This window comes from Acanthopagrus latus, chromosome 9, assembly GCF_904848185.1.
Source record: "Acanthopagrus latus isolate v.2019 chromosome 9, fAcaLat1.1, whole genome shotgun sequence".
Lineage (NCBI taxonomy): Eukaryota > Metazoa > Chordata > Actinopteri > Spariformes > Sparidae > Acanthopagrus > Acanthopagrus latus.
In genome coordinates, this window is record NC_051047.1 from 15,413,794 (window position 1) to 15,426,701 (window position 12,908).

Genomic DNA, 12,908 nt, shown 5'->3' on the forward strand with positions numbered 1-12,908 from the left:
CTTGCATGTACATAATATGTATGAGGTCATTATAGTAAATTCTTAGAGAATTATGCAGTTTTATCACTGATGCACATCTTCACATTAAACACTGTGTGAGATTGCTCATACTTCAGCATCCCTGTCTCCAAAGAAGTAATTACATTCAAGCTATTGACAACTAACTTGCAATTGAAAATTAAAAAAAAAAAAAAAAGTAAAGACATAATGAGATTAGCCAAATGTCACAGAAACCTAAAATGTACTGTTTATGCAGAAGCACTGAAATGTTCACAAAAATAAAAGTGACTTCTTGTTGGAAGACAAGGTTATACAGTTTTTATAGCTTAAAAGATAACCTACTTTTAACTTTTTGGGTAAACTTGACACTTTTTTAATCCATTCATTTCAATCGTCACATTAAGTCTGATCATAAATCTATGCAAATAATGCCCTGTGAACAATTCTGTGCCAGTACAGCAACACCCAAACAGGATGGAGAGGTTATAAAACACAAGAACTGCATACTCTGGTCTGAGAATACAGCTGTTCAACCCTCACTGTGTTAAATGAACAGCTCCACGAGACCAAACAATATCAAATAACTTTCTAACTTTTTCAGTACTGTTGTTTTGAGTGATATCCAAGTGATTTTACTCACCACATTAACTTAACTACAACCTCATGAAACACAAACACGTCTGTAATATCACCATGCAGCATGAGGGTGGCAGCAACAGCTAAACCAGCAATCCGGGAGTGTTGTTGTCCCCCGTGCTACACACGAGTGTCTTGGTTTTTGCTGCCCCCCTTCGGTAAGTGAGGGCGATAACAACACGACAGACTGCGCATGCTCAGACAGGCTTGCTGGGCTGAACGGGACAGGACTGTGTGAGCCTTCACCTTCAGCCATCTTAACCATGTTGGGAGCTGTAGGACGGTGCTGCAGCGGTGCTCTGAAGGCTTTTAAGCCTGGAGTCAACTCTTTGAAGACAATCAGCGGGAGACATGCGGCCCTCTCTTCGAGTGAGTGTATATACTTTTTACTTTTGAAGCGACATGTCACCATTAAAAGTGCTTTGGCTTGTTTTTGACGCTGATGTAGCATGCTCAGTGGGGTCAGGCCTCAGACTTAGCATGGAGTGCCTCCATTCATTTACCATTAGAAGGTGTTTTTATTCAAGGAAAGCAGCTAACATAATAAATCAGTGGTTATTTTGTCATATATGAACTTAAATCATACGCTGTGGCTTTCGTCACGTCTCGGTTCACTGTGTCCATTCAATGACCTTTCCCAGGAACTCAGTACAAGTCAATGTTTCACACTGAACTTTACAGCCTTTGACTTTCAGTGGCATCGAAATGTACAACAATGATATTCCGAAGCTTCAGAATATAGGAATGTGTTTTAGTTTTTGCTAATTTGTCTTGCAGATTTAATGTATGACATGCATATATTGATCAATGCTTATTCTCTGAAATATGTTTTGATTTCTCAACTTTTGGTTGCTGACTTCTAACATGTCATTAATGTCAATGTCCTTCTCCTGTCATTGTCCTTTAAGGCAGGGGTTATGCTGCCCCTGCTGCTCAGGCAGCACTGGCTAATGGCCGCATAGTGGCTGTGATTGGTGCTGTGGTGGATGTCCAGTTCGATGAAGGCCTCCCTCCTATTCTCAACGCCCTGGAGGTGGCCGGCCGTGAGAGCAGGCTGGTGCTCGAGGTGGCGCAGCATCTGGGTGAGTGATCCTTGGGGTTGAAACAGTTCTCTGTTATGAAATTTAACCTGCATCCTAACTGTCTCTCTTCCTGCGTTACTTCAGGTGAAAACACGGTCAGGACGATCGCCATGGACGGCACAGAGGGTCTGGTGCGCGGTCAGAAGGTTCTGGACACCGGAGCCCCCATCAGGATCCCTGTGGGCCCTGAGACCCTGGGCAGGATCATGAATGTCATTGGGGAACCCATCGATGAGAGGGGTCCGATTAGCACCAAACAGTAAGTGTTGAGATGATCAGGATGCTGGGGTTAGGAGCTACAAGCCTATTTCACTTTCTGAGTGGCTTGTTTGAGGACAATTTCACTTTGTAATTTATTGACAATTTAAAAATGTGAATATCTCCATTCATATCCTTTTAGCATAATCAAGACTCCCCTTTATTATCTCACAGAACGGCTCCTATTCACGCTGAAGCCCCTGAGTTCACGGACATGAGTGTGGAGCAGGAGATCCTGGTCACTGGCATCAAAGTGGTAGATCTGCTGGCACCCTACGCAAAGGGTGGAAAGATTGGTGGGTGTATAACCTGACATCCAAGATTTTTTTTTGTTCACATTTTCTTACAGGCTTGTCTTCATTTTTGATCATTGTGCGTGTTGTTTTCCTCCAGGTCTGTTCGGTGGTGCTGGTGTGGGCAAGACTGTGCTGATTATGGAGCTGATCAACAATGTGGCCAAGGCTCATGGTGGTTACTCAGTGTTCGCCGGAGTGGGAGAGCGAACCCGCGAGGGAAATGACTTGTACCATGAAATGATTGAGTCTGGTGTCATTAACCTGAAGGACACCACCTCAAAGGTGACGATCTCACTTAGATATTTTTATTTGTTGGAACACAATTTACTCTTTTGGATTCATGTAAATTTACTGTGTTAACTTCTGAGGTGATTCTCTTTCCCAGGTAGCACTGGTGTATGGTCAGATGAACGAGCCCCCAGGTGCCCGTGCCAGAGTTGCTCTTACTGGTCTGACGGTTGCTGAATACTTCCGCGATCAGGAGGGACAGGATGTACTTCTCTTTATTGACAACATCTTCAGGTTCACCCAGGCTGGATCAGAGGTATGCAGTGGGAAAGAGATTGTTCCTTATTAGCACATGTCATCAATAGAACAACACCTTTCTTTGTATATCTTGAATCTGAGTATTTGTGTCCTTGTCCTTCAGGTGTCTGCCCTGTTGGGTCGTATCCCCTCAGCTGTGGGTTACCAGCCTACCTTGGCCACTGACATGGGGACCATGCAGGAGAGGATTACCACTACTAAGAAGGGCTCCATCACCTCCGTACAAGTAAGATGACGCAAGACTCTAATCGCACGTCAGCAAACTGTAATTGTTCCTGATTGTTTACACAAAAATTGCTAATTTGTTACAGGCTATCTATGTGCCCGCTGATGATTTAACTGACCCTGCTCCCGCCACAACTTTTGCTCACTTGGATGCCACAACTGTGCTGTCCCGTGCTATTGCTGAGCTTGGTATCTATCCCGCTGTGGACCCTCTGGATTCCACCTCCCGTATCATGGACCCCAATATCGTTGGGGCTGAACACTACGATGTTGCTCGTGGTGTGCAGAAGATCCTTCAGGCAAGCCTAATGTTTGATATTAAGGGATCTTTAATGGTTTTCAGTGAAAAAATAAACTAAAACTTTGTCTAACAACCAAACTGTTCTTTTTTTAGGACTACAAATCATTGCAGGACATCATTGCTATCCTGGGTATGGATGAATTGTCCGAGGAAGATAGGCTGACCGTGGCTCGTGCTCGTAAGATCCAGCGTTTCTTGTCGCAACCTTTCCAGGTAGCAGAAGTATTCACTGGCCACATGGGAAAGTTGGTGCCTCTTAAGGAAACAATCAAAGGCTTCCAGAGCATTCTTGCAGGTAGAGTGTTGCACCAACATTTAAACATTTCCTTAATGGTGTGAACTTGGTCGACATTTCATCGTAATGGTCATTCTTTTCTCCCTTCAAGGTGAATATGATGCCCTGCCAGAGCAAGCTTTCTACATGGTGGGTCCCATCGAAGAAGTCGTCCAAAAGGCTGAGAAACTGGCAGAGGAGCATTCTTAAGTGATTCGTCTGTAGGGTTTTATGAGATAAACATTTGTACAGTATAATTTCTATTTGAGGAACTTCTAACATGTCATGCTAAGTATGTTGTGTCGTGGTTCCATTTCTCTGGAGAGTTGAAGATGAAATAAAAAGTTTCATTGTGATATATATAAACCCTTATTATTGCCTTTTTTCTTTATTGGTGATGTCAGTAACCAAATATTCTTGGTGGGAATTATTTTTGATGACAATGTTGGTAAGAAAACATACACTTCGATAATACCCAAGTTTAGCCCGTCATGTGGAAAAGTTTCTTATTTAACTCTCTTTCTTGTGTGAGAAGTTTGGTGCTGTGTTCTTTGAAGGCTTCAAAATCCTGTAAAAATAATGACAGAAGTAAATGAGTTGAGTGTGTTCTCAACCATCTATAGGACATTGTCAGTTTCACTTTCCAATATTGCAGATTCCCACAAACCTTTTTGAACATCCTAAATTTTAGTGTGGATTCATCAAGAGCGGACTGGAGAGACTTCACTTTCAGGTCTGCATTAACGGCTTCTGCTTCCTGTTCAAACCTGAGGAAAAAGGTCAGCGACAAATAAGGACAGGTTGTTACATTACTGTGGATTTTTTGTTGTTGTATGATGTTGATGCACAGTTTACCTGTCCTCTGCTTCGACCCGGGCTTTTTTCTCTTCTTTCCATTTCATTTCCAGCTGCTGGACTTCCTCTTGTTTATCCTATATTGAAGACATTTTTGCATGCATTCATTTATGCAGAGCTGTGATTTTAGTTAGAACACTTGCTCTTTATAATCACCTGTATTACTTTCCCCCTTTCCATAGACAGACTTAATAACTTATCCTTCTCTTTGGTGAGTCTTGTTATGCTTTCTCTCACATCATTTTCCTTCAAAGCATGCTCTTCTTCAGATTTTTGTAGCTTCAGCTTCAAGTCTGATCATGGGAAGAATGCCAAGAGTTTACAAGTTGTATTTTGTAGCAGTTCAGAGAATTGTAGATATTAAATACCCACCTTGGCACATCTCTACAACATCTCTTTGCTGTTTCTGAGCGTTATACAACTGATCAAGAAGTGATTCCTCCTTAGCTTGATGCTCAGCTGCTTGTTCCAGGATTTTCGACTGGCATCCAGCCAATTTCTCCCTTAAACAAAGACATAAAGTATAGCATCAAAACCATTAGTTTTCTTTCCAATCAAGGGACTAATCCTTAAGTCTATAAAGTGTTAACAATATTACATTTTCTAGGAGCTCAAGGTGAAGTCTTCTTCACATTTTAAAAGCTATAAGTGGTAAATTCATGGTCATTTTAGTTAAATTACTTAAAAATATGTCAAAGTTACCCAAATTGTTTTTGATCACCTGTCTGTTGATCGACCAATAGATATGTTAGCACCAATATAAAGTGACACTGATTCTTTTCCTTCTTACCGATATTCATTTTCCTGATTTGTGTATTTCTCCGTCAGCTGTTTGATGTCTTGCAACAATTTTTGAACGTACACTTCTTTTTCTTGCAGTTTTTGGGAGAAAAGCGAATCATTTTCTGACTGCAGCTTTTCGTTTTCCAGCTTTAACTGGGCATTCTGATTTTTATGGTCATCCATGAATGCAATAATTGCTTGATTGTTAGCAGCTAAATCCATGAATCTCTTCTCTATGAGCTCTCCTTTCTTTCTTTCACAGTCCAGTTCCTGCCGGCAGTCTGTTAGTTGGCCTTCCAGCTCAGTATTGATTTTCTGTTGAGCTTGACATCGAAGAAGCAGCTCATCAGCTCGATGTTTCAGTATGCAGATAAGACCTGACTGTTCATCTATCCTGGACCGCAGCATCTCTGTTGTATCCTCCACAGAAAGGCTTTGAAGTTTCTCTTGTGCTTTCTGAACACTGTCCATATGCTGGGAACAAGGGAAAAAGCAGAATGTTAAAATCTTTGGTAGCTTAGTGAAGTTATGCTGTGTTTGGACAAGGGCCATTATGTTACTGTTTTTTTTTTAGGCCAAAACTGACGAGGATGGTATCATGGTATCAACTGACGCAGACATTCTACAAGTGAAAAATAAACTATGTTGCTAACTAATTTTAAATGACCTCAAAAATTGTTGGCTATGTTTCCACGCTTAGAGTTCTACTCATATTTTGATCTATTGATTTGCATTTGGTTTGGACAGTCAAGTGACATAATCTCCAAGGAGGAATAGGTAGAACACAGTAAAATTCAACACACATTGAAAGAACTATTAATTTTACAACATCAATACACAATACAACACAATACAATACAATAAAAAGTAATAGTCACTTTGATGTACAAGTATTATAAGCTGAATATACGTTTAAATATCAAATCTAAAGCACTCATTATGGAGGCAGAATGGTTCATGCCACTGACATACTTTTATTTGATGTTATAAAGTTAGTGATGTATAACCTGTAAGATGGTTGAGCTGTAGCTAATTTGACTTATTTTCTTTTCTACAGTTGTGTGGCTGTGTTTCAAGCAAGAGATTATATTTAGCAAGCATAGTAAATGTATATTTTGTATATAACATACTGTCGAACAAAGCTTTTCAAATAATATGACTGATTTTTTGGACAAATTCCATTACAAGAGTGAACATTTTTTAATATAGTCTATCAGGCGATATACCCGTGCAATACACACGTTTTTGTCTAAAATGATACCAGTTAACTGAAACAGCAACCTTCACTAAGGACTTGGTTATTGTATTATTGCATCTTTTTTCTGTGTTGTAATGTATAAAAATAAATATTGGTACATATTGTGAAATGTATAGATCATGACCAACATTTCTGTGGTACACCAACATGGCTAACAAATAAACTGGTTGGGCTCTAAAATGTAATGGTGTAGAAAGTGCAATAGTTAATTTGGAAAAATATGTTAGGTTAGTTGCTTTTTAGTGCAATGCTACTATAAATTAAAAATATTTCCGAGACCTGTAATAAATGTTGCTATATTTACTTAATTAATTTGAACAACAGCTGAGTTACACAAACAGAAAACTTATAAAAATCTATAAAAGAGATACTTTTAACTTCATTAAAGCACATCATCATACATGAGAAACAGCACATTTCTGAATGTTAAACTATGAATGGCTTACTTTACTCAAAATAATTTTATTTTTTTAGTCTCTCTATTAGTTAGTAACTTTGTTATTTTACTAGTTAGCTTAAAGGTGCACTATGTAGTTTTGGGGACATAAGTTTAATCAGAAAAGAAAGATCTTTATTGGCTGAAATTTATGCCTAAACTAATTAAACAAACACATTTTTTTCATAACTAATTAAGCTGAAACTTAAAGGACAACAAAGGTTCATACAGTTTTACTTTGTTTATATATGTCAGACCCTGCCACCTGGCTAGCTTCAAACAGTGTTCCTCAGAGAACAGCTGGTTTATTCAGTTATGGAAAAATTTATATTTCTGAGTTTGTATTATCACCTCATTAATATATTCTGGGTTATAATTTCTATTTCAAAACTACACAGTGCCCCTTCAAGTTATTAAGTATGGCGCTGGCACGTCTGAAGAGAGGGGAGACGATATCATTAAAGTTTGCTGAAAAGTTGCTAGATTAGTTCACCGTTTTGTGCCTCTCTTTCAGCATTACCTAGCTCATTTAGCTCAATGGGACACGTTTTGAAGCAAGTTTCAAGTTTAAAGACTTTTAAAACAAGTTTAATACATTTTTATGCAATAAATGACATTTGTGAAGTTGAGTAAGATATTCCTGACATAAAATCTTAAATGTATTCAGGACACAGCTAGCCTTAACCAGCAAGTTCGCTAAACTAGCTAACGATGTTTTCAGTAAGTTGTACAAACCTCCGTCGTGTCGCCCTTCAACTTAATGAATTTTTCTGCATTTCTCTGCGGAGTTGCCATGATGACTAATAATTAAGTGTACATAACTTCCCGTCGGTTTTACATCGAAAAAGAAAATTTTGCTCAAGAGACTCGGTTCCTCATTTCGGAGAAAACTCTCGGTAGTTGAAGTTGCTCGGTCGCTAATGGCAACCATCATAGAGCTTGTACATTACTCCCCTGAGATTTAGTAGCAGAGCAGGTGAAGAAGATGTGTTGGTGTCCCTGCTCCGCCACATGATGGAGGTGTTGGGCTTTATATCCGCCGCTAGGACTGTGAAGGTATGAGCCATCTCGAAAAGACAAGGTGGAGGATGCAGTACGTCCACTCGGGTGCATTTTTTTTAATTAAAAATCTGGAGTATGAAAACCGTGTGAGGCGATTATCTCTGTTCATGTTGAGATCTGGCGGCGCCATTAAATGTTACTGTTTCACTCATAAGCCACTTGTGTGTCTAATCTCTGGGGAAAATGTTAGTAGCCGATTTCTATCGATCGCGCCCATAAAATTTCAGGCATTTTTAGCTTTGGTGAAATGTGAAAAAACAATTGTCCTGTCATGTTTTTGTGGTACCTATATCAAACTTGATGAGTGTAAAAAAAAAAAAAAAAACCCACAAAGCTCCATGCTCGGACTCGGACCGTAGACGTTCAGGTTTAACGTGACCCGTCTGAGCAATCAGGGCACCCTGACTCGACGCTTCTCGTAGTTTTACTTTGTTATTGCTCCCATCATTATTTTCCTCCAAAGCGGCCGTAGACACCCCCGTCCTTCCTCAAGCCAAGGGGGTTTTGAAGGGGCAAATAAACATTGATGGTAGCCCGCTGCGAGTGAAAAATCACTGGCACACAGGACAAATCGGACCTGCTTGGTATTATGCAGATTCCAGGGCCAGAGGGATTTATCCGGAGGGCCGGGGCTGGCTTGGGGGAGCGGCTGTCCTGGCCTTTGTGCACGCCCCTTTTCATCAACTAGCGGGCCAAGAAAGACAGACAGAAGAAAGCAACAGCATCCCAGCCCCAGTCCCTACAGCTCCTCCATCTGCACAGCGGAGCTGGACGGACCAGCCAGAATGTGGAGAGCAGTGCTACTTAAACTCTTCCTCGTCTTCATATGCTGTGTTAGATGGTGCGACTCTGAAGGTAAGTGGTGTGATATTTATTTATATTGTATATAATTCTTTTCTGCTCCCACAGGCGATCAGCTGAATGATTCACTGTGGACCTGCAGAGTTGTGCCACTAGTGTTTCACCCAGCACACTTGTTGCTCATCACAACAAACCAGCTTTTTAGCTTTTGTTGATGATTTAATGTTTTTTTTTTTTTCAGCAAAGATGAGACAATGTCCATCCAGTGAGTAATGGTTCAGCTATGACAGGAATCAAAGTAGATAAATCAACATAACGCATAAAAACAACCTTGCTGATGGTTCAAAAAGCCACTTTTTATTTATTTTGTTTATAATTGAACCACCCGTTCAGCCTCAGTAATCTTGATGAGGCCTCTCGGTAGAGTAAGTCTGGCTCCAGAGCTGCATGTTTTGCCACATAGTATTACTTTAAAGGTTGAGCACAAAGCCTTCCTCACACAGATTGGAAGTTCTCTTGAGGAACTTTTGCCTGAGCTTTACTGTTGCTAGGTAACAGAAAAGAGCATGTGACTTACAGACAATCTGTGAGGACTGAGAGCCACTGGTACAAATCTCATTCGGTGGAGCAGATTTTACGCCGGAAAAAAACCCACTGATTCAGACCTGATTCCATGCTCGAGGAAGAACTTAATTCTCTAATGTACGACGTGGGCAGATGAAATGCTCAGATAGTGCTCTTTAAACATGACAGTCTTGTGTTTGTCTCCTGTGTCTGTTGCCCAGCTAGAGCCTACTTCTCAAATTGTAATCTGCTTTCTTTTTGCTCAACCCTTAGTATGTAAGCTCCTTAGTGTGAATCAAGCAACTAATTACACTGCAGCTGCTGCAGAAAGGAACCATTTCGACCTAAGGGGCTGTTTGGAGTAAAAGGAAAACTGTGTTTTTACCAAGAATAGGGTCATGGCGATGGTTTTCTTATTTATTTATAATGAAACATCCTGGACTATTTCCTCGCTGGCTAACAGATGCACACACAACAGCAAAAGTGCACTGTCCATGCCAAAGGACAATATAACAGTGTTGCCACTGAGACTGTAGCATTTAGAAAATTCACTTGGCATTTCCTTTGAAGTGCAGCAGTCAGAGTACTTGTTGCTGAAATACACTGATGACAACTGAGGTGTATAAAGTGATGACTTGACTAAAACCACAGGCTCTGAGAAGACTTTGTCAGCATGTTCACGGTTGATAACTTGCTTGGATTTGTTGTGATTAGCAGACAGTGATGTAGACCGCTTAAAAGAAATTCACAGCGCTTCCTGAAGGCTCTTCCGGTGGTGTGTGAATCAGACTGAAAGATGTCTCAATCATATACCAGGAAAGATTAGTAATGGTCTATATTTGTAGTTTTACTGTCAGGGTGAGTGGTACTTTCTCTAATCTCTGCCTGATCCTCCCCAAGAATCCTTTAGTTTGATAATTGTTTCGTCCATGACCCTCTGTCACACATTATCCAGCCCTTGTTGTTGATACCCTTGCAGAGTGCTTACACTGGCATTAATAGCTAATGTGTCACTCTGAGGGGATTTAATGGTGCTGGTTTGTTAACTATCTTCTGCTGTTTTTGCTGTTCCAGACATGTTTTGGCAGTAAATTGAGTTGTTTTCCCCCATTAATCATTGGCCAGTGCAATTTTAATAACCTATTAGGTGCACAGTAAGAATTTTAATGGTGTTACCAATTAGATTTTTTATTATTATGACACAGACTAAGGACTAGTATTTTGGTCAGGTGTCGGGCTGGACTGTCTTGAGTCTGTAATGACATTGTTAATATGTCCTCTGCTATGTTCAGACCTTACAATGCACACAAACTTGGCCAGCACGTGCATGTTAAACCTCACACATGCCGGCTTCTTTCCGGTGTGGGAGCCTAAATCCTTGTGCAACAGTTACACTGCGTTTAGAAACAGGAACACAGTTGGCACAAACGGAGAGCAAATCCTTTCTTTTCCTGCAGCTCCCCCAGTCTAGGTTACAGACACTGAGGATGGAGTTCAGCTTCCAGTAAACAGCTGGTGAGCTGAGACTTACTGTACAGATAAAGAATAAGTTGTCCAGTGGCTCGGCGCATTGTGACAACTTAATCTATGTCCCTTTTCACTCATATAGTTGATGAGACACATACCGAAAATCATGAGGAGTATTCCTCAGTTCTAACCAGACTGAGGCTTTATTCCTCACTCTATTTATTCCTCCCGTTTGCTCCCATGCCATTGCCAAAGCCCCTTGGTTTTTCACTGTTTTGTGTGTAGCAGTAAGAGCCAAAGTCACTTGTTTGGCAATTGACTGCATTCTGCCGCATTGATTTCCATATGAAATAGGCAGCAGCACTCCGCTCTGACAGCGTGGACGGGTCCAGCGTTTCATGCTGCCAGCAGCCGTTCTCTCCACTTTTCTTACACACACATTCAGCAAGTGCAGAGGGCAGCGCCAAAACAAGACGGTATTGATGAGAGCCTGGAGACATCTTTCAGGCGCCCAACGTGACGAGAGAGAGATGTTTCAGTGGTAGTGGACAGGTGTTTTCTTAATGGGTGGCTGTGAGAGGGGAGCTTGTTTTTTTTTTTTTGTTAACTTTATCACAGCCTTACTGTACTCAGCTCTCTGTTGCCCACCTCCAAAGTGGCTTTTTTAGGGTGACACTTCCAGTTATGAGTTCGCTTCCCTGCTGGCACCTCTTTTGTGCCATTGTGATTTCACTGTGGGGTTTAAGGCGATTGGGGGGCTTCATTCTAATGAAAATTCCTCTACTGCTCTTCTTTGTTGGGCAATAGTAGGGCGTCCTTATCTTCCTGCATGGATAGTGCGGTGCTCTCTCCTGCTGTGGGTTTAAGTTGCTAATTAGGAAAAGACAAGGCTAGAAAGAAGGGAAAGGAAAACATGAAATTACAAGAACACTCAAACAAAAAGCCCCGATCATCAGACTCAGATTAAACATTCTTATTCGCAGATTTGCACCCTGGCCTTTGTCTTCTATAATATTGTCTGACATAGTGAAATTGTGACTGTGAATGTTTTTTAAGGAGGAAAACGTCAAAATTTGTGGATTAAGGGACAGATACAAAGAAGACGTTCTTTTCAGCATGTAAGAAGAACCCTCGCACAAGATAGTGCTGCTGAAAGGTTCAGCTTCAGTGTATCTGTCACCTTTCCCAGAAGTAATGCTGTCAGGAAACACTGGATGCATTTGAAAGCTTCCAGCCGATTGGTTTCTCCTAGGCATATGTGGTTTTACGTTGTCAGCCTTGGTCTCAATGTATGGCAACTATAAGCATTTTGATCTTTCCCAAAGCAGATTCTAATAGTGTTACATCATATTTTATTGTGTTGTTACATTGTCCCCATTTTATTGACACCATCGTTCTCTTTTTTGGAGACTTTCTTGTCCTATACACACAGTAGTTTTGTGTTTGCACATTCAAAACTAGAATATATTAAATGTGCCCTTCATGGTTGAGGGAAAAAAATGTTGTGCGTTTAATAAAGCGCATCTCTTAGCTGTTTGCATACTGTGTGCAACAGTTGCCACTGCTGTCATGCTATAGATGATGCTGAAACCTTCACGGCCTTGCGACAAAGGACCCCTTTTAGCAAATTGTGAGCAATTTTATCATTAGTAAACTGAGCAGGAAAAAAGGTTTGCCTCCTGGGTAGCTGCGGAAGGAGTTAAATATGCAGCTTGTCTCACTGGGTTGGTCATAAAGCAGTTTGGTGGTTTGATGGCTAAATAATTTCTGACACGAATTCTTGATTGGAGCATCTGCAAAGCTTTTAGTGTAGTAGCAGAGGCAGTGACCCCACAACTGTTGTGGAAGCAATCGATCTTTAAAAGGGAACATTATATAAAGGACATGATAAACCTCTGATTGTTAATACAATCAAGGTCTCATTCACACATCATTTATCAAGCCGATAAGGCTGTTGGTTTGTAGATGAATTATTTTCAGTAGTTTATCTTAAAGACACATTTCTCTGCTCAGGTCAACAATGCACATGATGGCATAACTTTTTTTTCTTTTCTTTTTTCTTGT

General features: G+C 40.7%; 3 protein-coding genes across 8 annotated transcripts in view; 2 read left to right on the plus strand and 1 right to left on the minus strand.

The window, feature by feature from the left end:
* Positions 1-839: 839 nt before the first annotated feature.
* Positions 840-3,982, plus strand: LOC119025705 (ATP synthase subunit beta, mitochondrial-like). Its single transcript, XM_037109573.1, has 10 exons — positions 840-1,005; positions 1,545-1,718; positions 1,803-1,977; positions 2,151-2,272; positions 2,370-2,554; positions 2,658-2,816; positions 2,922-3,044; positions 3,130-3,342; positions 3,438-3,639; positions 3,731-3,982. The coding sequence occupies exons 1-10, from the start codon at positions 900-902 to the stop codon at positions 3,826-3,828; spliced, it is 1,557 nt and encodes a 518-aa protein (XP_036965468.1). The 5' UTR covers positions 840-899; the 3' UTR covers positions 3,829-3,982.
* Positions 3,974-8,089, minus strand: zgc:172182 (coiled-coil domain-containing protein 89). 2 transcript variants are annotated; one of them, XM_037109574.1, is made up of 7 exons: positions 7,950-8,089; positions 5,264-5,730; positions 4,846-4,976; positions 4,630-4,766; positions 4,474-4,550; positions 4,286-4,385; positions 3,974-4,186 (listed from the first exon to the last, which is right to left on the minus strand). In XM_037109574.1, the coding sequence occupies exons 1-7, from the start codon at positions 8,061-8,063 to the stop codon at positions 4,100-4,102; spliced, it is 1,113 nt and encodes a 370-aa protein (XP_036965469.1). In that variant the 5' UTR covers positions 8,064-8,089; the 3' UTR covers positions 3,974-4,099. The 2 variants fall into 2 exon arrangements, with proteins under 2 accessions (XP_036965469.1, XP_036965470.1); XM_037109575.1 differs by lacking the exon at positions 7,950-8,089 and adding an exon at positions 7,686-7,825.
* lrp2a (low density lipoprotein receptor-related protein 2a) overlaps positions 7,868-12,908 on the plus strand; it is a 48,258-nt gene continuing 43,217 nt past the window's right edge. For all 5 annotated transcript variants that reach the window (XM_037109562.1, XM_037109564.1, XM_037109563.1 and 2 more), the window contains exons 1-2: positions 7,868-8,006; positions 8,608-8,867. In XM_037109562.1, the coding sequence (XP_036965457.1) occupies positions 8,798-8,867 (70 nt within the window). In that variant the 5' untranslated portion in view covers positions 7,868-8,006; positions 8,608-8,797. The remainder of the gene's footprint in view (positions 8,007-8,607; positions 8,868-12,908) is intronic.